The sequence below is a fragment of the Cygnus atratus genome, chromosome Z (assembly GCF_013377495.2).
Source record: "Cygnus atratus isolate AKBS03 ecotype Queensland, Australia chromosome Z, CAtr_DNAZoo_HiC_assembly, whole genome shotgun sequence".
Taxonomy (NCBI): domain Eukaryota; kingdom Metazoa; phylum Chordata; class Aves; order Anseriformes; family Anatidae; genus Cygnus; species Cygnus atratus.
This window is the reverse complement of record NC_066396.1, coordinates 1267428-1289809: the sequence shown is the minus strand read 5'-3', so window position 1 is coordinate 1289809 and position 22382 is coordinate 1267428. Positions and strand designations below refer to the sequence as shown.

General features: G+C 47.5%; 1 protein-coding gene across 1 annotated transcript; it reads left to right on the top strand.

Annotated features, from left to right (window-relative positions):
• The first annotated feature begins 4103 nt into the window (after positions 1-4103).
• Positions 4104-22382, top strand: RAB27B (RAB27B, member RAS oncogene family). Its single transcript, XM_035560023.2, has 6 exons — positions 4104-4204; positions 13724-13895; positions 16803-16888; positions 19107-19210; positions 20355-20478; positions 21976-22382. Exons 2-6 carry the CDS (start codon positions 13743-13745, stop codon positions 22163-22165), a joined length of 657 nt encoding a protein of 218 aa, XP_035415916.1. The 5' UTR covers positions 4104-4204; positions 13724-13742; the 3' UTR covers positions 22166-22382.

Below are 22382 nucleotides of genomic sequence, written 5' to 3'. Positions count from 1 at the left end.
GCCAGGGAAAAGAAACCCACACAGACAGTGTATGATTATAGAGCTGTAATAAATCAGCGCAAATGAAGTTAGGATACCGAGGCAGTTCTGTCCAACTCGGAGCGTTTTCCCCTATCTCAACCACCCCAGGTACTGGCAAGGGACACGAGACGTCTCAGACTGGTCAGCACTTAGCAATTGCTGCTTCTGCAGCAAGTGGAAGGTGAGATCCGCGTCCAAGGCCTGATGAAGTCCAGCACGAGCCTTGTTATTACGTGGCTTTTCTCACCACCAATACCTCAGTGCAGATGCACACGATTATTTAGGCGCTGATACTCAGCGTTTGCAACATCAAAGCGATCTTGGCTTGCTTCTAAATGTTCAGGCATATGAAATATTTAAAACGTTGTAACACGGGGAATTAATAACACTGCGTGCGTTTTAAAGGTAAATGAGAGATTTGATTTTTTAAAAAGTGATGCAGATTACTTCCATTGTAGATTGGCAGAAATCGAAGTATTCATCTGCTGGCCTTAACGATGTTACGGGAAAATAAAATGTTCTGGGTCTGAAAAAATATGGGGCAACTTTCTAGATGAAAAATGAATCTTAATCCAAAACCTTGGTAGCAATAATAATAATAAAGTAACACTTAGGGCCTTTCTTTCTAACACCATTTCGAGCAGAAGAGGGCATTGGTTTCTGACCAGCCTCGCTCTTTCCTCTTACTCTTAACTAATTAATCCCTGGCCACCCATTCAGGGGGCAGAAAATATGAGCATATCCTGCTGACTTACTACAAACAGCAAATGGATATAGCGGATTAAATGTGCGGTTAGGGCAAAATACTCGAGTTCAGATGGGCTCGGAGGAGTCAGGCGGGCAGCAGCAGGAGGCTGGTGTGCCTGCAGGCATGGCAGGGACGGGGCACAACTGGGAGGGGACGTGGGTGGCAGGGCAATGGGGGAGGAAGCAGGATATACAGGGCTTAGTCATTAAATAAATCTGCAATGTATGCCTTATCTAATTAACTTGTTGCCATTGTGTTGTTAAGTCAACTCTTTGCTCCAGATTCGCCTTGGTCGTGTATCTCATTTCTCCGTTGTAATTAAATAGGCGTTTTAAAAATGGTTTAGAGTAGTACTTGTCAGTTTAGACTGGCATTTTTTTTTTATTTTCTTAATGTAGGTGAGCAAGAGGAGGCTTGATACTATTTAAAACACACAGCAAGTTTCTTCTCGGAGAACCTGGACAACTCAGGCAGTACTTTGGTCAAGGACAGGATGAGAAAATATGAAATATGCTTGCAGCAGTTACTCGGTTTGGACATACCCCTGCCTGATTGCATTCACTAATTACCACTGCTTGCACTGACAGCTCTTTTGGGAACCACTGGACAGCCTTGTGTACATTAAGGCTCCCCACAGCAGGTCACACACAAGGTGACAGGACACGTCTGGTGTCCCAGGGCTGTCCTCCGGCCCCGTTAGGGAGCGGCGTGCCTCTGTCCTTCCAGCCCCACGCGAGGGGGCTGAGTGAGAATAAAGCAGACGGAGGGCATTTGCATCAGAAGCTTGTAGCAGTTTAATTAGGTCGGGTATACATAAATGTAGCTTGCATTAGTAAAAGGAAAAATGCTGCTTATATTTTGTGAAAAACCACAACCAAGCCGCAAGAACTGGTTTCAGACAGCTTACTTAAAGGCATGCACCAGTTTTGTTAGTTAAAATGATTTTATTACATTATTATTTTTTTCCCAAAGCAGAGCAGGCCTTGAAGAAAAATTTGAATAAGTAATAACTTTGTGGGATAATTAAAGAAAAAACAGGGGGGAGAGAGTTGGCTGCAGCCTCTTCCTTATTCCTGGAGCTCACCAAGGCTATGCAGGGCTGGGTGGCTGCTGCCAGCTGCTGCTCGTTCCCTCTGTGGGCACAGGGAGAACAGGTGAGATAACATATTTGCTCTCTTTGTGGTGCAATATAGCAGCTAAGGCAAATATGCTTGTCACGGCGAGCCTACATACCACATCCTGCTGCTATTTCCAAAGGAGACCCAGCCCTCTTTTAAACGAGGTTTATTCAGGAAATACCACCGCTTCATTATTAATTTTGTATGGTTTATTCTAATAACTCAAAGTACTTGTTTAGCCATTGCTGTTTCACATGAAATTTCTCTATCTAGGAAGAACAGAATCTAGGCACGTTTCCTGTTCTTGTGAATCGTGCTGAGCTTTAATTGTTAGAAGAACAAGCAGGAAGCTGAGGTTACTGAGCAAGACACTCGCCTTTAATTTCAGGAACCCAAAAGAAACGCAACCAAAATCCTTTGGTTTGCCATTTAGCAGCCTAGTGGGGAGAGAGAGCCTATCTAGAAACTGCAACTGCTTCGGCGAAATGCTTCTGTCCGAAACCTTCCGTCACAGCAAAATGTTTCCAGTGACATAAAGAGAGCTGCCAGCACGCAGCTCCTAATCGCTCGTGTGCTCAAACCGCACCGCCGCTGATCGCAGGCCAGGCTGTAGGACGCCCCACGGGTGCGAAGTTCTGCGACGCGAGGCCTCGAGGAAGTGCTTGCCAGCGCCTCCATCTCCTCTCTCTGCGAGCACTGGGTATTTACCAGCGGGGAAAGTGGCAAACCGAGCAGCCACGACCTGTCTGTGAGCATCACAGCAGCCAATGCTGGCACCAGTGTGGCTGATCCTAAACTGAGCGACCGGTGTTCCCAGCTGAGCTGCAGGAAGGTCCTCTCTAAACACGTGCATGCCATCGGTAAGATGGGTTATTTGTTAGCTGTGCATCCCAAAGAACAAAGCTGTTCAGAGAAACTCTTTTTCTCTTGGTAGCGACAGCACTATCCTGAAACGTTGCCAGTAGCAAATCCCAGCAAATGGTAGCAACCATTTAAACAGATTAATTAAACAGATTAATGAGTGGCTGCAAGTGCTGGAAAGTGGTCCGGGGTGGAGGGAACTGCAGCTGGAACATCCTCCCAGGATCATGAAAGGTTAGAGGCAGCCACCCAAGTTCTGCAGCTATCTCTGAAAAGACAAAATTCAAAACAGAAAGATAATGGCGGAGCATTCCTATGTATTTGAACAGGACAAGAACCTCAGATTCCAGTTTCCAAGAACTGTTTCCAAGAACTTTTTGGTCTGTATTACAGCATCTGCCCTTCTGAAGACCAGCACTACCTCTTCTGAAGGACGTTGAGCCCTGCAGAAATTCCCTACCTCCCCTGAACAAGACCTATCTCAGCCCTGTCAGGGTTTAAATGCGGGATTTTCCTCCTGTAGGAGCTCCTGCATGTCTCTGCCCATCGGGGCAGCACCTGGGCTGTGCAGTGCTGTGAATTAGCGGAATGGGCACCAGGAGCATCGCTGGCAGCAGCAGTGCAAAGCTGACAAGCCCAGGTGCCACGCTGGCCAGCTGGGCCACCTGTTTGCCTCTCCCACCTGTTGTGTTTCTATTTTTAAGGCAGATATTTGAGAGCTAAAATATGCTAGTACTAGGTACCAGTGTCTTGGAGGCAGGCGGGTGTCTGACCCCCAGGAAGCCCCTTCGGGCCTTGCCATGCGCCAGTAGCCACAAGCCTGCAGCAGGGCCGATGATAACCGTGCTGTTTGGCTGTTAGCTCCCTGAAGTTACTCTACTCCTATCACTGGTGTGTGAAAATGCTTCAGAAGGAGCTGCACTCAAGTTACCAAGTGCCATTTCTTCTCAGGAGCGCGGGGCGATGGGATTAGCAGTGGCTGGGTTCGCACTCGATGAGCTCTCACAGCTCGGGGCTGGAAGCAGAGCCTGACCAGCAGGTGCCTCAGCCTGGTTTTGGGGAACAGGGGCACGGATTGAAGCGCGAGCTGGTGAGGTGAAGCCCTTTAGATTTCTCCCCCAGGGCTCAGAGGGGCGATGAGCAACAAGGCAACGGGCCGGGCTGAGGTGGTGCCCGGAACTCTGTGCTGGAGAGGGGCCGAGCGGGACCAGCCCCACACACAACCGCCGGCACCGGGGCAGGAACGCGACCCCCGTCGCCCCCGGGCACCAGGCGAGCGGGGCTGAGCCCTCGCCCCGGGGGAGGCTCCGGCAGCACCGCCTCCGCCCCGGCTCCAGCCCCACGGCCCCGGCGCAGCCCCGCCGCCGGCCGCCCGCAGAGGGAGGCGCTCGGCGCCCGGCCCCTCCGCCGCCGCCAGCAGGAAGCAGCGCAGGCGGCGCGGCGCTCCCCGGAGCAGGTCGGTGCCGGTGGGAGCGGGCTGGGGGGCGGCCGGGCGGCACCGGGACCCCCCTTCCTTCCCCCCTCCGGTCTCGGTCCCCGGCCCCGCGGCGGGGCGCTGAGATGGAGCCCGGGCGGCCGCGGGCACGGCCTAGCGCTGTTCGCCGGGCTGCGGGGCTGCACCTCCGGCCCCTGCCGACGGAGGGAGGGATGGGGAAGGGGAAGGGGAGGTGGTCCCGGGCCCGATCCCGGTCCCTGCCGGGGGGCTGAGGGCTCTGGCAGCCCCCCAGGCCCCGTGAGGCGCAGAGGTGCTCCCACCCGCCTGCACCCGGGGCTTGCTCCCCTCGCTTTATGCTTCTTGGCGCGCCCGAAGTAGCTTCGTCAGGCCCTTGTGCCCAAAACATAGTTACCCCGAAATGGCTCCTGCGGGGCTGCCGGCACCCGCACCTCCGCGGCTGGTGCTGCAGGGGTGAGCTGGGAACAGGAGATGAAGCGTAGAAGAAGATGGGCGCAGACACGCCCGGAATACGCTTGTCGTTTGGAAACCGGCCTGGCTCACGGGCACCGGGGGTTCTGGGGTCCCATCACACCCCACAGGGGTAACCCACGGGTTTGGGACCCCAGCTCCTGCGGGAGCACCAGGCCCGCGGAGCAGCAGGGAAATAGCTCGCCTCCTCCGAACTCGGGCTAAACATTCCTTAAAGTAAGCCTAAGCTGCGGGCTGTGGGTGGAGGAAAGCGCTGAAGGCGAAAGGGATTGCGTGCTTGCAGGCGTATGGGGGTTTTCCCCCATAGGCCAGGCGCTGGAGTCGTGCTAATTCACTCCGGTGAGAGAGCGAGCGTGCCGCCGCGTCCCGTCCCTTAATCAGGCTTGACTCGAAGGAGGAGCAGTTTCCCCGTGCTGAGAAACTCTTCCCAACAAAGCCGGTGGGTTTGTCGGCGGCGCGTGAAGTTCCCAAGGTGGGGGGTGACGGGGGGACGCGCGGGGAGGCACTGTTGGCAGGTCGGCACGCGGCGTTGTTGGAAAGCTCCGCTGAAACGTGGTGTCAGGGAAGTTTGAACAGCTGCAGAGGAAAGCGGCGGCTCTCACGGCGCGGGGCTTGTTGTTGCCTCGGGAGGAACAGCGCTGCGTGGCAGCCTGCGGGAAGGCTCCCTCAACACGCTCCCTTAGCGTGTGCCTAGGAGTTGCTGCGGCTGACACAGTGCAGCCCGGTCAGTGCTGAAGTGCCTGCTGCTGCACTCCAGAAACTGGCATAACAGCATCTTGAAAAATATACTTCCCTTGGGAAGGTGTCACAAAACGCGGTTGTGTGCTGCTTACCCAGATATCTGCGAGTCCAGCCTGCCGAAAGTCCAAATTTGCGCTCGAGAAAGCTGCGTAGCTTCTTTTTCTGCAGGATGCTGTTTTTTTCCCTCCCTGTTCACGCATCGCAGCCTCAGACCTCCAAGCTGATTTTCGTGCAAGTGAAGGTATTCCTGTCGTCTCGGAACAGCTGCAGAGGAGGCTCTACGTATATGTTGTGCTGCTTCCCGTGAAGGCTTCAGGTTTGCTCTCTTTCACCGAGGAACCAAGCAGCAAGGATTACTGCAGCAGAAAGTCCGCGTTTTGCATTTTGTGTGTTGAGACACGGCATGGTGAAGCAACGTCTGTTGCGTAGTAGAGTGGGGCAGGATTTGATTTGATTCGGGTGGTGCTGGGGCAAGGCCAGGCCGAGCAGTCTGTCCTTCCCCGCCATCCCCGGGTCGGGCTGGTGGCCTCGGTGGCATTAAGTTGATGTGACAGCGGAGATCCGAGCGTGACCCGGTGTGTGCATCCCGGCCTGCCGTGCTGTGATATTCCACCTCTGTTCTCGGCAGTGCAGCCGTACAAAATGACCAGGCAGCGTGGAAATAGTTTCAGTGGTCTAAAACACAGTGGGCTTATCAGGCAGTGAGTAACTCTCTGGAGTGGCTTGATTGAGCGCGGACGATGTAATCTTCAAGTATCAGAGCAGAAAGGATGCTTGAGGATCTATGCTTCCTTTTAACTCTTTAAAACCTGCAAATTCCAGTAGATGAGGGTGATAAAACTCACTGCTAGCCTTGCTTGTGGCAGCTTATTGCCCTCTGCGGCTTCGAGGGGTTCAAAACTTCTGGGATGAGCGTTTGTGCCTGAGCAGCGCCGTAGCCTTGGATTCCCAAACCTTTCGTGCAATAATCAGATTGCTTCAGTGCTCCCATAAGATCGTCTGCCGCAGAAAGAGGAAATGATTTGCTCTTTCCAAAGCGGTGCTTTAAATGTATAATAGCCATTAGCGCGTTAGAACTGATGACTTTCTGTCTCAAGAAATCTTCCTTACAGTTATCTTGGTCCTTAAAGAGCCGTGATAAATGGGATGGGATTATTTGACAAGCCAAGCCGTTCTGATCACCGTCGTACGTTTTTATTTAACGGGAATGGTGCAGGGCATGGAAATCCGCCTTAACGTGCCGAGGGAGGTGTCGGCTGCTCTTGTGGCTTACCATTATTGCCCGGCTTGTTTAAATGAGCTCTGAGAGCGTTAGGAGCTTTCTGAGCCTGTCCTCAGCAATATGGGATGAAACCCATTAATTTTCAGTTATGCCAAAAGTCCCCTCTACCCATCTGACAGCAGAAGGAAAACTGCTTTGAGGATCGCAAAAGAGTGGTATAATTTCAAATTTCCACAAGTCGTTTCTGACCAGCTTTGTTTTACAAGGGGCCGGGTGTAAGATGGCAAAATGGGTTCGGGACTTTAGGAGAGCAGTCAGTCCCTGCTCCTGTGCCGGGCAGGGTCGGCTGAATATCTCAGTCATGTTTTTGTAACCTCCTGCGGACCTCCAGGGATGGGGATCCATCTCTAGAGGATGAAAAATTAGAAGCTTTTTATTTAAAAAAAAATGTTAAAAGTAGAAGAAGGAGGATTAAAAGTAGAAGCTTTTAATTTTCCTCCGTTTCAGAAGCTTCTGTAAAGAGGATGGCCTCCCAGCTGTGACCCGTTCCCACATTTATATGCCTGTTTTTTCATCATCATCTTTTTTATTTTCCTTTGCTGTGCATACAGCTCATTATCTGCAGGCAGCACAAAGCAGAAATTCTCCTAGGCTTAGTCTCGATTCGGACTTTTCGTTAAATTCTCCGCTATGAAGATGCTCCAAAAGACAGGTCTGGGTTTGATTTGGGGATCAGTTATGGGGTTAAAGATGTGATCAACCAGTTGGGAGTCTTCACCAGCTTATCGGGGTTCCTGAATTTAAACAGAGATCTGGCAAAAACCAGCCTGAGAGTCATGCGTGTGGTTGCAAGGGCTGGCTTTTGTCAAAGGAGCTTTGCAAAAGATTCGTGATGAGTTTTGGATCCGCAACAAGAAGTTGATAAGGTCAGGGACAGATGAAGCATGGATAATGATATCGTGTTCCTGCAGTTAAAAGGGAAGTCTAACCCACTTGGTGCCTTTCCGATAACCTTATTAGCTCATAAATTTGCAAAGAATTTATTTTTTTTTTCCTGACAGGTAAGTAACGTAATGCGTGGTAGGTCGCGCTTGCCTTCAGAAGAGCAGGAGGGGCTGAGAGGGTTTGAACGGCAAGCCAGCAAAGAGCTACTCGGACTCGCCCTTTGGATTTACGGCAAGTTGGGCGGCGTTGGTAGGGCGTGAGGTGACCCGGTGCTTGTGACAGCACCCCCCTTACCCTCCTCCTCCTGCATTTAATAGGAGCTGTTCCCACTGCACGTCCACTCCTTGTACATTCAGGTGTGAAACACTGGGCTGAGGCCGGCCTAGAGCCTCTACGTCCCGAATCCTGAACCCGTCTGCGTTCAAATGCTGTGGTGCTCCCTCCGGTCCTTTGGGGTTTTCTGCTTTAAGGAAGGAAAGGATGAGAGGTGGCTTCTCTCACGCCAGTGCTCCATTTCTTCTGTGTTGTCGCTCACAGCTCCCGTGTGGGAATGAGCGCGCGAGCCCGGGTTTGAGGAGAGGAGCCAGCTTTCATTTCAGCTCAGCGTAGCTCCAGCGAGTTGTTCGATTTTTTTTTTTTTGAGGGGAAAAAAAAAAAAAGCGTTTGGCTCATTGTGTGCCATTTCCTTGGCAGCTGTGAGGCTCTGCTTTTTTGGCAGATGACTGCTGACAAAGCATGGTGTGATGCTGGGGTAACTGGCTGGAGCTTTATCTCGCCATCGCCGTCTCCCATCTGTTTCTCCTGCTCGGGAAGGCTTTGTGAGGCTACTTTCTGATAACGCGCTCTTAAATTTCATTTAAATCTTCTGTCTGCATCCCACCTCGTCCTGCAGACTTCCCTTGAGGTGTTTTCTGCTAGGGAAGAGGTGTCTGATGTGCCTGCTGATGAGTCGGATGTTAAGGATGTGATCAGTGAGGGGTTGTCTCTTGGGGTATGCTGTCCCACCCCGAGAGTAAGAGGCTGTGGGTGTTTGGGGTGGGACTAGGATTTAGCTCTTCATAAAGCATGCAGAGGCCTCAGGGATTGAAAACAAGACAAAAAGAAGCCAGAAAACCAGGGGGCGGCTTCTCTCTTCAAGGTATGGTTAAAACTGCTCTCACCTGGGGTAAAACTAGACTGGCACCTGGAAGGTCTCGTCCTGGTTGAGCATTCGTGTGGCCTGTCTGCTAAGGCTGGGGGCTCAGGGCAGATTTTGTAGTTGGTTTGTTTTGCCTTGTTTTCTTTCAGTAGCTCAGTTTTCCCGTGGATATTCTGATCCAACGGCTGTGGCCCCAAATGTCTGAATTTTGAGGACAAAAGGGAAGGAAGTTTTCCTTAAGAAGCCCGGAGGAGGCCTTCTGTCAGCACGGCAGAGCTTCGCCTTTCTCTTCAAAGGACATCGCGAAGGAACGTCAAAGACCAGCCGGGTCCGGCACGATCTTAGGAAGCCTTTGTGTTACAGCCCGTACGGTTTCGTTAGGAGGTCACACAGAGCTAGAGATAACGCGGTTCCATTCCTCTGTACGTACCGGCTCTGATTTCCAGCAGGAACCTACTGCCGTGAGTGTTTTTTATCGTCGAGAAGCGAATGGAAGAGGGAGCCTAGCAGGCAGCCCGTCCTCCCCCAGATCAGCTTTGCCCATCGGCACCTACCACACGTCGGTAGCGGGGACATCTCTGCTCATGCCTGCGTGGGTGACGAGTGTCCTGGTCACCTGCGTCCAGTCGCCGGCCATCACCGATTCTCTTTGTCCTTACGCTTTGGGTTTTTCGATGTAAAAACAGATGAATAGTGGTGGTGCCGACGCGTTTTGCCGCAGAGGGAAGGAGTCTCTGCTGACCAGCTGCTGGTACAATATGTGCGCTGCCATTTTACATCCCGCACTCTCTAGAGCTAACGCTATTTATTCAACATTTGTGTTTGTTGGCCTTTTAACTAATAATGTGTCGGGGAAAAAAATCTTGTTTTCTGGAACTGACTTCTCTCTCGTTGCGGGCATAGCTTTTACTTAATGATATTCCCAGTAGCTGCTTACGTAAGTATAAAGATGTCCTCTTTTAAACAACCCTCTCCATTAATTAGAAAACGCATTATCAGAAAATTCAGCGTGTAGTCTATTTGTTTAGGGCATCCTTTCAACGTTTGAAAACCTGTCCAGTTTGGAATTTAGAAGTTTTAAGGTTTTTCCATAAAATAACCTCTTCCAATTCCGAGAGGGCGAAAATATGACTTAACGGGCTACATTTTTAGGTTAGGTTCATCAGAATTTTAGCCTGCTTGATTTGTTTTTACTACACGTCTAAACATCTTGAGATTTAAAAGAGTTTCTGAGTTGAAACCATTTCTCTGCAGTTTGTGCCCAGCCAAAATGAATGTGTTTTTTTTTTCAAAACCAGGTTAGATTTCAATTCGGAACCATACTTGTAGTTTTTCAGGAGCAGTGCAAAGGGAAGAAGAGAGGATGCGGCGTGCAGTCAGCCCCGAGCAGCCATGCCATCTCTGGCCTGTTAGGAAAGTTCAAGAAGAGAACTGGGAAATCCACAGAGGAAAGGGTGAGGCTGTCAGGAAGCAAAACAGGATACGCTTCGCAGCTTCGGCTGATACCAGGCTGAAATGTGCTGATACTGGCAGATGTGCTTGGAACTCCTTTTGTCCCCGCTGTAGGAGATGCCGGAGGGTCATGCTGCTGTGCTCGAGATGCTCCTCCAAGCGTGCAGTGAGAGCCAAAGTGTGCTTCTTTCGAATTCCCCATCGGGTGCAGAGCAGCAGTGTGGTGTCCGAGGAGTAGATTTGCCTCTCCCGTAGGCTATAACTAAAACATCTTAAGGTTAGGCTGATTTATTTGAAGCCTTGTCTCTCTATTGAGAAAACGCTCTCTGGAGCATCTGCTGACAAGTGCCAGATTTTAAATGATCTCTTACCCTGTAGTTAGAGAACATTAAATAGGGATGGGAGAAAATAATCAGTCAAGAAACAGGATGCTGCTTCTGGTCTAGATGGGAATCTTGTCTGCCAAGAAAGCTGGGAAGTGTTGTTAAAATCAGGCGCTGTCTCGACGCACAGCCCGGGAGAACAGCAGCAAAATGGCACATTTATCATCCTCTGGCTATCGGCCACGTTGCCAGGAAGGCTGGGGAGGAACGGCTGGGAGCTCTGTTGGGGTTCCGAACGATAACGCCACCAGAGCGAGAGCGGGGCTTGGAATTGGAAGGTGAGGTGGGTGAGTCGAGTGGCAAGCTGCCTTTCGTCTGCCGTAGCTTCTAGTACAATTTCAGACCCGTGTGATGCTCTCAGGATGGTGAGGACTTGAAGGGTAAGATGCCAGGATCAGTTGGTGGTGGTGGTTTGGGCTGTTTTGTGTTTGTTTGTTGGGATACCATTATGGAAAACCATGAATTAAGTTGTGTTGTCTTAACTACATGAGACTTGTACATTACAGCCCGTGGGTATTTCTTTTCAGGAGCTCCATTTATCGAGCCATTTACAATTACAGTTGAATTAGAATGAAGAAAAGTACATTACACTTTTCTTAAAAAGGCCTTGCTAATTTCTTAGTGGAAAATTTTGATGTGTTTTTCAGATTTTCGCAAAAACCCTTGAAGTAAAGGCTTTTTTTTTTTTTTGTTATGAACCTCAGATATCATAGTTTGATTCTTATACTTCAGTTGTAGGTATTATCTAAGGTAACATTTGCCATGGAGCAAATCGAAACATTCAGAATTTTTAAACCCAGTTAAATCACAGACACAGTTAAGAGCAAGCTTAGATGTTTTACTTAATAGTAATTACTAGTAACCAGTAATAGTTTTCACATTTTCATTCTAAACGAAGCGAAAGTCTTCATGGTAAAATTTCCCGTGGAACGAGAACGCAGTTTGCTGTACTGCAGCATTTTGCGAGCATTAAGTCGGTGATGGAAATGGGATGGAAGAGGACGGGTCTGGTCCGTGAGCTCCCCCCCGGCAGCTTTTCGTGCAGCGTGCTCAGCCGGTCTCCATCAAAGAGCTCGCCAAGCTAGGAAGGGTTTCTTAGTGGCTTCAGGTTCCAGTCCGAGGGAATAAATAGGCTTCGTCCTACATGTTATGAACTTACTTTCCTAAGGAGTGAGGAGAATGAAGAGGGCGAAGCGAGGAAGAGGGTGAGGCCGCCAGGATGCCCTGGGTCTGGACGCGGAGAGGACCGTTCCTATTAACAGGCAAGCATCAGGGGGGGAAATCATCTTCCTTTTTTCTGGTTTTTTGAATGAATTACCCAAAGAAGAGTTACCGCGTTGACCAGAAATAGTTTGATTTTGATCATCCTTAAACATCTGGGCAGAAAGTAGTCTCACCCTGCTGGTAAACTTGAGATATTGTGGGAAAGATTAAAGGTACTGAATTAATTTTGGTGACGGTGCTGCGTTGGTGCTCTGACCTCCGAAGAGCACAGGACGGAGGCAGAGTAAGGCAGAGCAAAGCATGCAGGTGAGAGCCTTTTCCTCCGATTTCTTTAAACCCTTGTCATCTGCAGATGGATTTCTCACAAGCTTGTCCTGCCTCTCTGGGTGGCTCTATATCTGTCAGAGGTAGAAGGCTCATACAATGGAACGGCTTGGTACGCAGCCGGCTTTTTTTTATCCTTAAAGCTGTTGAAATACAGGGTAGTCAAAACGGGCTGAGATCTCTATTTCAGGCGAAGCAGGTCAGTGCTTGCTAATTTAAGTGCTCAGGAATGTAGGTTTTGTCCTGATGGAAATTAAGGGCTTGCACCGAAAGAAGGAGGAGGTTTTATGAATGGAGCGTGACCCCGGGTCTCCCGCTCCTGGTAGCACAGCAATTAATCTCAGCATAAAGATCCGAACGGAACGGATGTGTTCATCTGGGCTCAGGATTAACAAAACGTTGGAAAAGGCGAGGGGCTTAAATCACATTGAGGACAAGCGAAGAGGACGTAAACCAGCTGGTGTTTCGCGTAATTCCAGTTTTCTCCTCATCAAGGCATTTCAAGCAGGTGAATAAATATTTTATAGGCCAATTCCTTGCGTACGTCGTCCCCTTTCCTTCCTCTGCAGGGCAAAACTTGGCAAAGCCAATACAATAATGGGATTTTCCCTCCCATATATACCATGTCGCTTGACTCAGCAGGTTGGGAAAACTCAGGACGTGCTGTGTGGGGCCGTGAAAATCTCACGGGAATCGTTTCGGTGGCATACATTTAGCTCCGGGAGCTCTGCCTGGGCTGGGAGGCAGCCTGGCAAAGAGGAGGGAGATTTCCCCCTTCCTGGGAATTTGTCTTACCCTGTGATTTCCTGATGTATTTGTTTTACAAGTACCTAATAGGGCAGGCTTTGCTGGTCTTGTTTGCAGAAAATAGCCTAAACCAGGGGCTGTTTGTGGTTTCCTCAGGACATCGCCTAACCCGAAATGCTTCCTCCTGGCCTGCAGGAAATAAATCAAGCTGCAGTCAAAAAAGCAACTTCACTGTGGCAGAGCTGAGCCCACGCTGCGGGTTTGCCATCTGGTTTTCGTTCTTCTTCACTCCAATTAGCATCGGCAGCATTTGATTAGGGTTTTGTTGCGTGTGTCGCGGAGCGAGGCAGATGTGCGTGCCTCTGGTTGCGCTAGTGAATAAACTGAGCGGGAGAGCCCTGCCCTTATTAACAGTGACCCCGGGATGATTGCTTACTCTGCTGCTTAATTAGTTCTTTGAGGGAAAGACACGTTTCTGTCGAGATAAAAATACGTAGCCCTGATAACTTCATGCAATGCTGTTAGTAGCCTGAGCCCTGCAAGTCTCGTCCTCCAAGGCAAGTCTTTGCAAGTCTTATTTCGTCAGGCTGTGTGACACTGACCCACATCCACAGAGGAGCAGCAGCAGAACCTTTTCTAATGGATGAAAAGCTGCTCCTAAAGCTGTTGGATGGTTCCTGGTAAGAAGCCCACCGGGAGGAGTCAGCCGAAGGAACAGCCTCAGAAAGCCGTGCAGCTCCAGAGGACATAGTTTTCAACCATGCACACAGGCCAGCGGCATTTCAGTGACCAGAACTCTAAGTGAGGCGAAAACAAAGAGAAAGGGGTAGGGGTCGTTCTCTTTTTAAAACATTTTGTTTCTTCTTTTTACGTAGGTTCCTAAAAATTAGCACTATGACTGATGGAGACTATGATTATCTGATCAAACTCCTGGCCCTTGGAGACTCTGGGGTTGGAAAAACAACGTTCCTCTACAGATACACCGATAACAAATTTAATCCCAAATTCATCACGACAGTAGGGATAGATTTTCGGGAAAAACGAGTGGTAAGTTGTCTCGTACGAATGATAGCAGCTTCCTTTTATCTTTATTCGTTACTGCTGAGAACAAATTTGACGTAGAAGTGTGCTGCTTCTCTTGCTGTGGGATATGACATGTTGATAACGCTTTTCCTGGTCTAGCTCTTGGCTTAAGCAAATCATAATTAGGAACTGGATAAAGGAGAAAAATGCCACTATCTTTATCCCGATGCGGGACTGGTAAGTGGTTTATTGCATATTTCCAAGAACAGGTTTCCATAGTGCTAGTGAATGAGGTGTGCTTGCTTATGACTAGAAATAACTCTGGCCCCAAAACATAAAAATTTAAATAGAAAAGATGGAAACTTTCAGAAACGCAGCAGTTTCAGCTCGCTTCCAGATCAGACAGTAAACTAGCGAAAGGGCTTGCTGCTTCCCTGCTTCCCCGTCAGCAGCAAGGCTGGCAAATGAGTGCAACCAGTCTGTTATCAACAGTCCTTGTAGGATTGATGTAGTTCCTAATGCAAGGCGTGCAAGCCTCCTCCACAGTGCATTTATTTCTTTATCCTAAATAGAAGATGAGAGTCTTCTGTAGCGTCAGTCAGACTCTTCAGGAATATGAGAGCATGCTTGCTCTGTTTTAATTTCACATGACTAATATATCTGCTCGTACATCCTGATACCAGATACAAGCTAAATATAGGGGACAAATTCAACTTCCTAAGAGGAATCGTTCCAGCTTGCTTGAACAGTAAAACCATGATAAATACAAGACATTACACCCTGGAGGATGATTTTAGTTATTTATTTGATAAAAAAGATGTAAATACTTGCCCAGTTCACATATGGAGACCTCTTTAAATTTGCATTTTTTTAAATTTAAATACTTGAAGGATTTTGCATGCAAAGTCCTTGGAAGTCTTGACAATGCAGAGATGCTAAAGGGGCAGGAGAACCACTGCTTGTGGAGAGTTTTTCAGCCTGGAGAGGGGCAGACCCTTTTTCCTGAGAAGTCAAGTTCTGACAAAACTTCCCACTACTTACTTTCAACAAAGCCGTGTTTCTCAGCCCCATCAGGTCAATGTAAGAGTTAAAAAGCATTTAAAATATTTTTCTTAAAAGCTTTCCCAGTTTTGAAGTAGTTGAATGAGAATGAATGCGTTGGCAATATAAAGTTGTTCACGTATTGCCATTTCACGTGTTTTCCAGTCCCTATTACTGTGCAAAAAGGTGAGCTTCATTCCCCCAGACACCCAAAACTTCCCTAACAACTTTTTTTTTTTTTTTTATGGCTGAGAGCATTTGTGGCTGTGGTGTTGAGTTCGGTGGTGCCGTTGTGGAGGGTACATGCCAGCCCCACTGAAGAGAGGGCCCTGTATGGGTTTTAGGGGTAAAACACACGTTTCTTGGTCCCCTGCTTGAGCCATAGCAGCGCACGGGTTTATAGTGTGGTCAGGGCACACTAGGTGTATTTAGGTCCGTGGGGAACCAGGCAATTAGGAGGTAACTCTTGTAAATCAGCAGTACTAGAGAATTAATCATTAGGCCTGAGGTAGATTAAAAGAATCAGGGCTCTGGATTATGTCTTAAATTACTCCTAATCAGCACTCCAGCAGCTCAGACCGGTTAAGCACGATGCACAGGTCGGAGGGGAACCCCGGTGCCTCCACCGCACCGCTGGATTCCCCTGATAGAACGAGAGGAAAATATTAAAAGCAGTTTTATTGCAAGGAAATGTCTGAACACGCAAATTGCTGGCGTGCTCTTTCCCTGCCTGGTCAGACGCTCGTTAGCGTGTTTTGAACACGGGTGCTGGCTTCCTTCCAGGGGGCTGAACTTTTCTGCGAAAGGTTGCAGACAGATTTCTTCTGTAATTTTCCACTGCCGTACATTTTGGGGTGAGATGGTTTTATAAGGATGGAAGAAACTACGCCTTACGTGCAGTTACGAGCTTGAAAACATCTGGAAGGTCCGTCTGAATAAAACGTCCTTTTAAGAAGGAGATCCAAAAGGTTCAATACGTGTGTTCTTCTGGTGCGCAAAAGTCATATTAAAAAATGACCCTGTGAAATTCCCTGTTTATAATGCTGGGTATTGCAGGAACATGCTTCAGTGAGCCTATTTAATTCGCAAAGCGTGGTGTGTGGTTGATCCTGCTGGTTCTTCTCAGATTCTCAGGTCTGGCACCTGCCACAAAGGAAAGAAAAGCGTGTTCTGGTTAGAAGCTACATGTTGAAATTACAGCAGTTTAAATAAATCTGTGGAATCACAGAATAATCTAGGTTGTAGTGGGCCTCCCGAGGTCATTTAGGCCAACCCCCAATTAATATTAACTGGGTTGCGCAGGAAAGCTGAACGCTGTATTTTACAGCCCAGAGAGAGCAGGTGAAGAAGTATTCCTCTTCCTCGAATAAGGTCAGTGGAGCATCTGGATAAAGACATGCCCAAAAAGTCCATATCTTCTTGCTGTAAATGCAGGGGCAACATTTCCCTGCTTTTAAAATTGCTGAGAGTCTGCTGAGCAAGTTCAGAGAACAGAAATGGCTCGTATTTGTTTTTTTTCCTTCTGTCTTTTACTGTAACGGTTAGTGTACACATTGTTTTTGTTCAATAAGGAACTGAGCCCCAGGAAAAGGTCACGGTGCTTTCTTTAAGCGCCACAAGGTTACGGGTGCAGTTGGTAAGGAAGTCATTGATGTCTAACAGGACTTAACGAATCAAAAATAGTTTTAGTAATAGTGGCTAACGCTGTCAGCCAGCTGCAAATTTTGCAAGAACAGCAACGAAACAGAGCGCAGAAAGCTTGCTCAGCACAGAGCTATACCAAGTTTTACAGAATTGGGATCTAATTTGAAGTACTAAATGTGACCAAATAACCTTCCAAATGAAGGTTTCGTGTGATTCATGTGTTTACTGATTGCACTCTCTCGTTAGGTATACAATAGCAGAGGACCAAATGGATCTCCAGGAAAAGTCTTCAAGGTGCATCTCCAGCTTTGGGACACCGCTGGACAGGAAAGGTAAGAGTTCAGCTCGTTAGAAATCAAGTCTGAGTTTTTCCACATTTGTGGGTAAACCATTAGCCCATACATGTGAAGAATCTCAAAAATCCTCTTAATTTGGGACAAGAAAAGTATTTTCCAGAAGTAAAGCTTTTTCTGACACTTTATCTAGCACTTCTGAGGCCACATCTGGAGTACTGTTCCCATTTTTGGGCCCCCCAGGATGAGGTACTTTATACTGATAACTAAAGTCCAGTGGAGTGCCCTTAAAACAGGTCAGGAGGCAGCGGCACATGAGGCAGACCAGATTCTTTTCAGCTTCACGGCTGGAGGACCAGAGGCGACAGCTCAAGCTGCAGCAAGGCAAATGCCTACAAGGTAGAAGGAAAAAAAAGCGCTGACAGCACGAGCGGTTAAGCACTGGAGCAGCTTGCTCACACAGGCTGTGCAGTCTGCATTCGTGCCGGTGTTCACAGCTCCGATGGACGAGGTCCAGAACAGTGTGATGCCTTCCTTAAGTCCTCTCCAGTTTAAGTGCCCCTGACTTGCTCAAGCTTTCCGTTAGGAGCAAGTTCTCTTCTGTATTGCCCTGGACTGATGTCCCTTTCATCACCAGGATGCAACGGGGTGGAGAGTTCTGGTTCAAGTCTTACCAACGCTGACTACTTGCATGGTTTTGGTCGTGTTTGCCCTCTTTGCAGTAGCACACTGTAGTTGATGGATGCTAAATTCGTGAGTGGCCCAAATCCTCCTTTGCAGAAGAGTTCCTTAACCGGTTATTCCCCGTCTTCTGTTTGCAGTGATGTTTGCTATTCCCAGAGATCTTTTCCACTTGGCACTATTGAACTTGATCCTGTTGGGGTTTTTTGAGAGGGAGAAGTGTGTGTACTGCTTTCTTAAGCTTCCCCTGGCTGGTTACACCGGGTTTTGTGTGTGAGGTTGCCCTCAGCATGATTGCTGATACCATCTGTTGACAAGGGAAGAAATTGCACGTCGCACCTCTAACAGCAGCTGAGGAGTAGTGGACGAAAGCGTTCGCCTACTGCAGAGGAAGCAGAGTAGTGATGAGGCAGATTTCAGGTTTCTAAATAAGCAGTGCCAGTACTGTGTGGGAGGGGTTATTGCCATGTGAAAAGCAGCAGAAAGCTGAAATTTTGTTTGCATCTCTCCTGCTTACCCCCAAACACCATCTACGTATTAAAAGTTAAACATTTCGAGGCTATTTCTTTTTGCTGAGAAGAAATACAAAGAACGTGTCAGGGTATCTGACAGATTTCTGTGGAGAGCTTTTGTTTTAATTTGCATGTATGTGTGTCATGAAATACCCGTTTCCGTTTCTGACACCGTTAGTTTCTGCAGGATTATGTAGCGCTGTTTTGGGATGGGATCGATCCCCGCCATACACAAAACACCAGAGTGCCGTTGCGTGGTTTGCCAGCACTCTGAAACATGTAATATCGTTTGGATTGTCCTCACGTTTCTGATTTGAACAGTGTTGTGACCTTCTGGTGACAAACGGCTGCAGTTTCATGGTTTGTACTTTCGGCCAGCTCCATGGCTTTGCGGGAAGCCTGTAGGGGAGTGTAAATGCACAGAGCACACGTGTGGCCAGAGGTCTGCAAAACCAGGTTACCTTTCCTTATTGCTGAGCTTACCAGTAGAAAATTGCATCGAACAATCAAAAGCATGTAAACAGCCAACTACTCTTATTTTCTTTAATATTTACTATACTAGGCAGTGCAAATCCATCAACTAAGTGCATGTAATCTCACCAGAAGCATCCGTGTCCCTGTGATCTGTGATGCACTAAATGCTTCTGTCTCAGCTTATTTACGTTAGCCAGCTCTTCTCTCTCTCTGTCTCCGTCCCAGGTTAAATCAGACAATTTGAGCTGATACATTAGTCACCGACAATGTTTATTTCTCACGTATAAGCTTCCTCTGGCCAGTTACTAACACACTGATTAATATGTGTTGACTGATGTGATGTATCATAGCTAAAATGAAAATCACATTTTATTTTTTTTACTTCCAAGGGAATGTACATCCTTTAAATCACGCAGACTTTTCTGACTGGGATTTTTTTAATAGTTTTTCGCAAGTGATTTGGAAAACCTTTCATTTACTTCATCTCTTTCTCCTTACTCAGTTCCGTTTTGCCAGAAACGTGCTTACCTCGAATCTTAGAGCTCACTTTGTAATAGAGCTATGCTCTCTTTTTTTTCTTCCTCCTTCAGATTTCGAAGCCTCACCACAGCATTTTTCAGAGATGCTATGGGCTTTTTACTGATGTTCGATCTCACCAGTCAACAGAGCTTCTTAAATGTCAGAAATTGGATGAGTAAGTAGAACTATATAGTTTGCATTTATTGGTTGACTTGAAGCTTTCCTGCTTGTATTTTATGCTTCTAGGCTTTATGTGTATCAGTGTTTGTGAACTGGAAAATTTTCAAAGGTATTTATGTCTAAAGCAGCCATATGTGAGGTACTCACAGCCTGTGTGCTCTAAAGCACCGCTGCTCCGGGTCAAGGTTTGAGGTGCACATGAGATGTCATCCTTGCATGCACCATTACAACTGAAGGTCTGTCAGAGGTAGGAGGACGTGGATTGTGATCCCGTGGAGCGTGGCACCCTGTTGTGACTTACTTTGGGCTACACTGACTTGCCTCGAGCAGGATATGCCCTTTGATTTGGGGTGAAAGTTTCATCAGATTTGAAAGATGCACGCTTTTCTTCTATTTTTTTTTTTTTTTTGCATGGTAGACTTCTGAACACATACTTGATAATCTTGTTTGGATTTGGTACAATCCAAACAAATCTGTCGCCTCTTGAAAATTTCTGGTATTTGACACTTCTTTGGCCAATCTCCTTATTTGAGGTGATACAAAGGAGCTTGGAAAATGCTGTTTAGTTTAATGGCGTGATTTGTATTAGCAAAACAGAATGAGATTCCTTCCTGTCTTTGAGGTTTTGATTAAAATTGGTCTTTGAAATTCTTGTTTGAAAGCAGATAGTATTTGCCTTAATAACTGAACAGCTGAATGTATTCTGACCCTTAACAAGGCAAATGGAATTACAGCTGGCACCTGTAGGTAGTTTTTATTGGGACAACCACCTGACTAAAAGTGAAAGAAAGGTTAAATTCTTAAAGTTTGTTTTTAATTGAGGGTCTTTAGAGTTCTGGAAGGACGGAGGCCACTGCTTTTCCAACTGGTAGCTTTCCAGCCAGTGAGCTGAAGTGGGGATAATGCAAGAATCCAGACAGATTTGTGAAAACAGCTCCATCAGATTTTATGTACTAGCTGAATTTCTTCAGAGATTCCTCCCACTAAAAGGTTGGTGTCATCACAATCTTCCACTGCTTACCAAGTTGAGTCCCTACTTTCTTCTGTGTTGCAGGCCTTTTGAATTGTTTTGTCAGCCGTCTGAGTCTCTAAGGCACTACCAGCATTCTCTTAACTCTCCTGTTTATTTTTCCTTCTAGGTCAGCTGCAAGCCAATGCGTATTGTGAGAATCCAGATATCGTGTTAATTGGTAATAAAGCTGATTTATCCGACCAACGGGAGGTAAATGAAAGGCAAGCAAAAGATCTGGCAGACAAATACGGGTAAGCACATCATGGCAGAAGCAAAATTTAGTGTTAAAATTGTTGGAAGTATAGCTAATGACTGGCTGGAGACTCTTGCAAGAAAGAGATACTCTAAGGTATGTAGTCAGTGCAGTATCACACGCCTTCTGTAGTGATCCTAGCTTGTCACACTTTCAGATCAACTTGTTTGAATAGGAAATAGCACGAAACACAAAAAACCATAAAACATCTAGATCATGATGATGTGATACAGGCGTCGCCTTTACAGGAAAAATAAGCGTCACTTTAAAATAGTGGACATAAATGCGTCTGTTGCCTACGTGGGCTTTTCAAATCGTGTTTTGGCAGAGGTTCTGTGTAGGAAGCAGCGTTCTGAGAGAGAAGGGAGGTGCTGGAGCTGGGTAGGTGCTCACGTATGAAAAAGGAACACAGGTTTGGTGTGTTTTCAGAACAGGCAAATGCCTGCATTTGCAGTAGATCGATTACAACCCAAGGTGTGAGTCAGAGATTTGCAGGAACTGTGGCATGCAGGCTGGTGTAGGAGGTACGTCTTCGCTCAGACACGTGGCTGGGTGCTGGGTGAGCTGGCGCTGGTGCCTGGCTGCGTTTTAGCTCTGCGCTGGAGCCAGCGCTCAGTGGGTTTAATGCTTGCTAAAGTTGGAAGGCGTAAAGACCGGGACAAAAGTGGCAGACAAAAGAGGGGCATCTCTGCGGTACTGTGCCAGTTCTGGGTTGGAAGGAAATTGGTAGGAATGGAAAGTTTATGTGAAAGGATTCGGCATCCAGAGAGCGTATGAGAAAGGTGTAGAAACTGTGCTTACCTCGGCATTAAAATAAGAAGGCCTCCGTTTTAAATCTGTTAAAGAAACTTGCCTATAGAAATTGTTCTCAAAGGGAGCGAAAATTAAGGACGTTTTTGATGTTTTCTTCAATACCTGGGGGAAAAAAAATCTCCACCTTAAATATGGGAAAGATCTCTCCCTGTTCTAAATTGGGAAACAGTTTTTGCCTTATCCATCCGCTGTGGGTCAGGAATTTCTGAACAACTGAAAGACATACTGTAATTTTTTCTAAATATTTTGATAAATATGCGTGTTAGAGAAACCACACAGCCTGCAGTGATACGCTATGTCGTACGGTCCCTGAAACTTTCTGTGACGCAGACCAAGGTTTCTCTTTAAAGCAGACATCCTGGTTACCTGCAGGACTTTCAGCTGAGGTTTGTGTTGACGTTCTTACTATTTGAAGTCAAAATGTCAGGACAGATTTTTTTTTTTTTAATTAATGATTCTGCTTTGTGTGCATATCATCATACCACCATGTGCTAGGAACAGGAGTTCGGGTTCTGGCGAGCAGGGAAATAGAGTCCAACAACCCCAAAAACCTCTCACGCTGTTTTCATTAACGCTAAACCCACCGCCGATAGCTGGGCCAGGAGTTTTATGAAGAGTTCAGTCTCCATTGCCTTAAAATGGAGTAAGTACTCTCCAGTAAACCTTTTCCTTTTTGCCCTAGCATCCCCTACTTTGAAACAAGTGCTGCTACCGGCCAGAATGTGGAGAAGGCCGTGGACACGCTGCTGGACTTGATAATGAAACGTATGGAGCAGTGCGTGGACAAGACGCAAGTCTCTGACACAGCCAACGGAGGAAGCTCGGGGAAGCTGGATTCAGCAAAGCCGGAGGAGAAGAAGTGTGCCTGCTAAACCTCGCCTCTAAACTGTGAGGACCAGCGAAAATATCGCATCAGAACATGGCTGACCTACCACCCAATTCAAACCTGCTCCGTCGAGCCGTGCACAGAAGCAAAGTTCCATCGTGTTAGTGGGATCGTGCATTTTTTTTCTCCAAAGAACTGGTTTCAAAACCTAAAACCTGTATTGCGGTGAGGCTCTTGTGCTGAAATAATTATTCCTGATACGG

Excerpts from the sequence above, each read along its gene's own strand:
- RAB27B (XM_035560023.2), top strand. The coding sequence starts at position 13,743 with ATGACTGATGGAGACTATGATTATCTGATCAAACTCCTGGCCCTTGGA. Across the intron at positions 16,889-19,106 it reads GACACCGCTGGACAGGAAAG|ATTTCGAAGCCTCACCACAG; the intron begins GTAAGAGTTCAG and ends TTCCTCCTTCAG. Across the intron at positions 19,211-20,354 it reads AAATGTCAGAAATTGGATGA|GTCAGCTGCAAGCCAATGCG; the intron begins GTAAGTAGAACT and ends TTTTCCTTCTAG.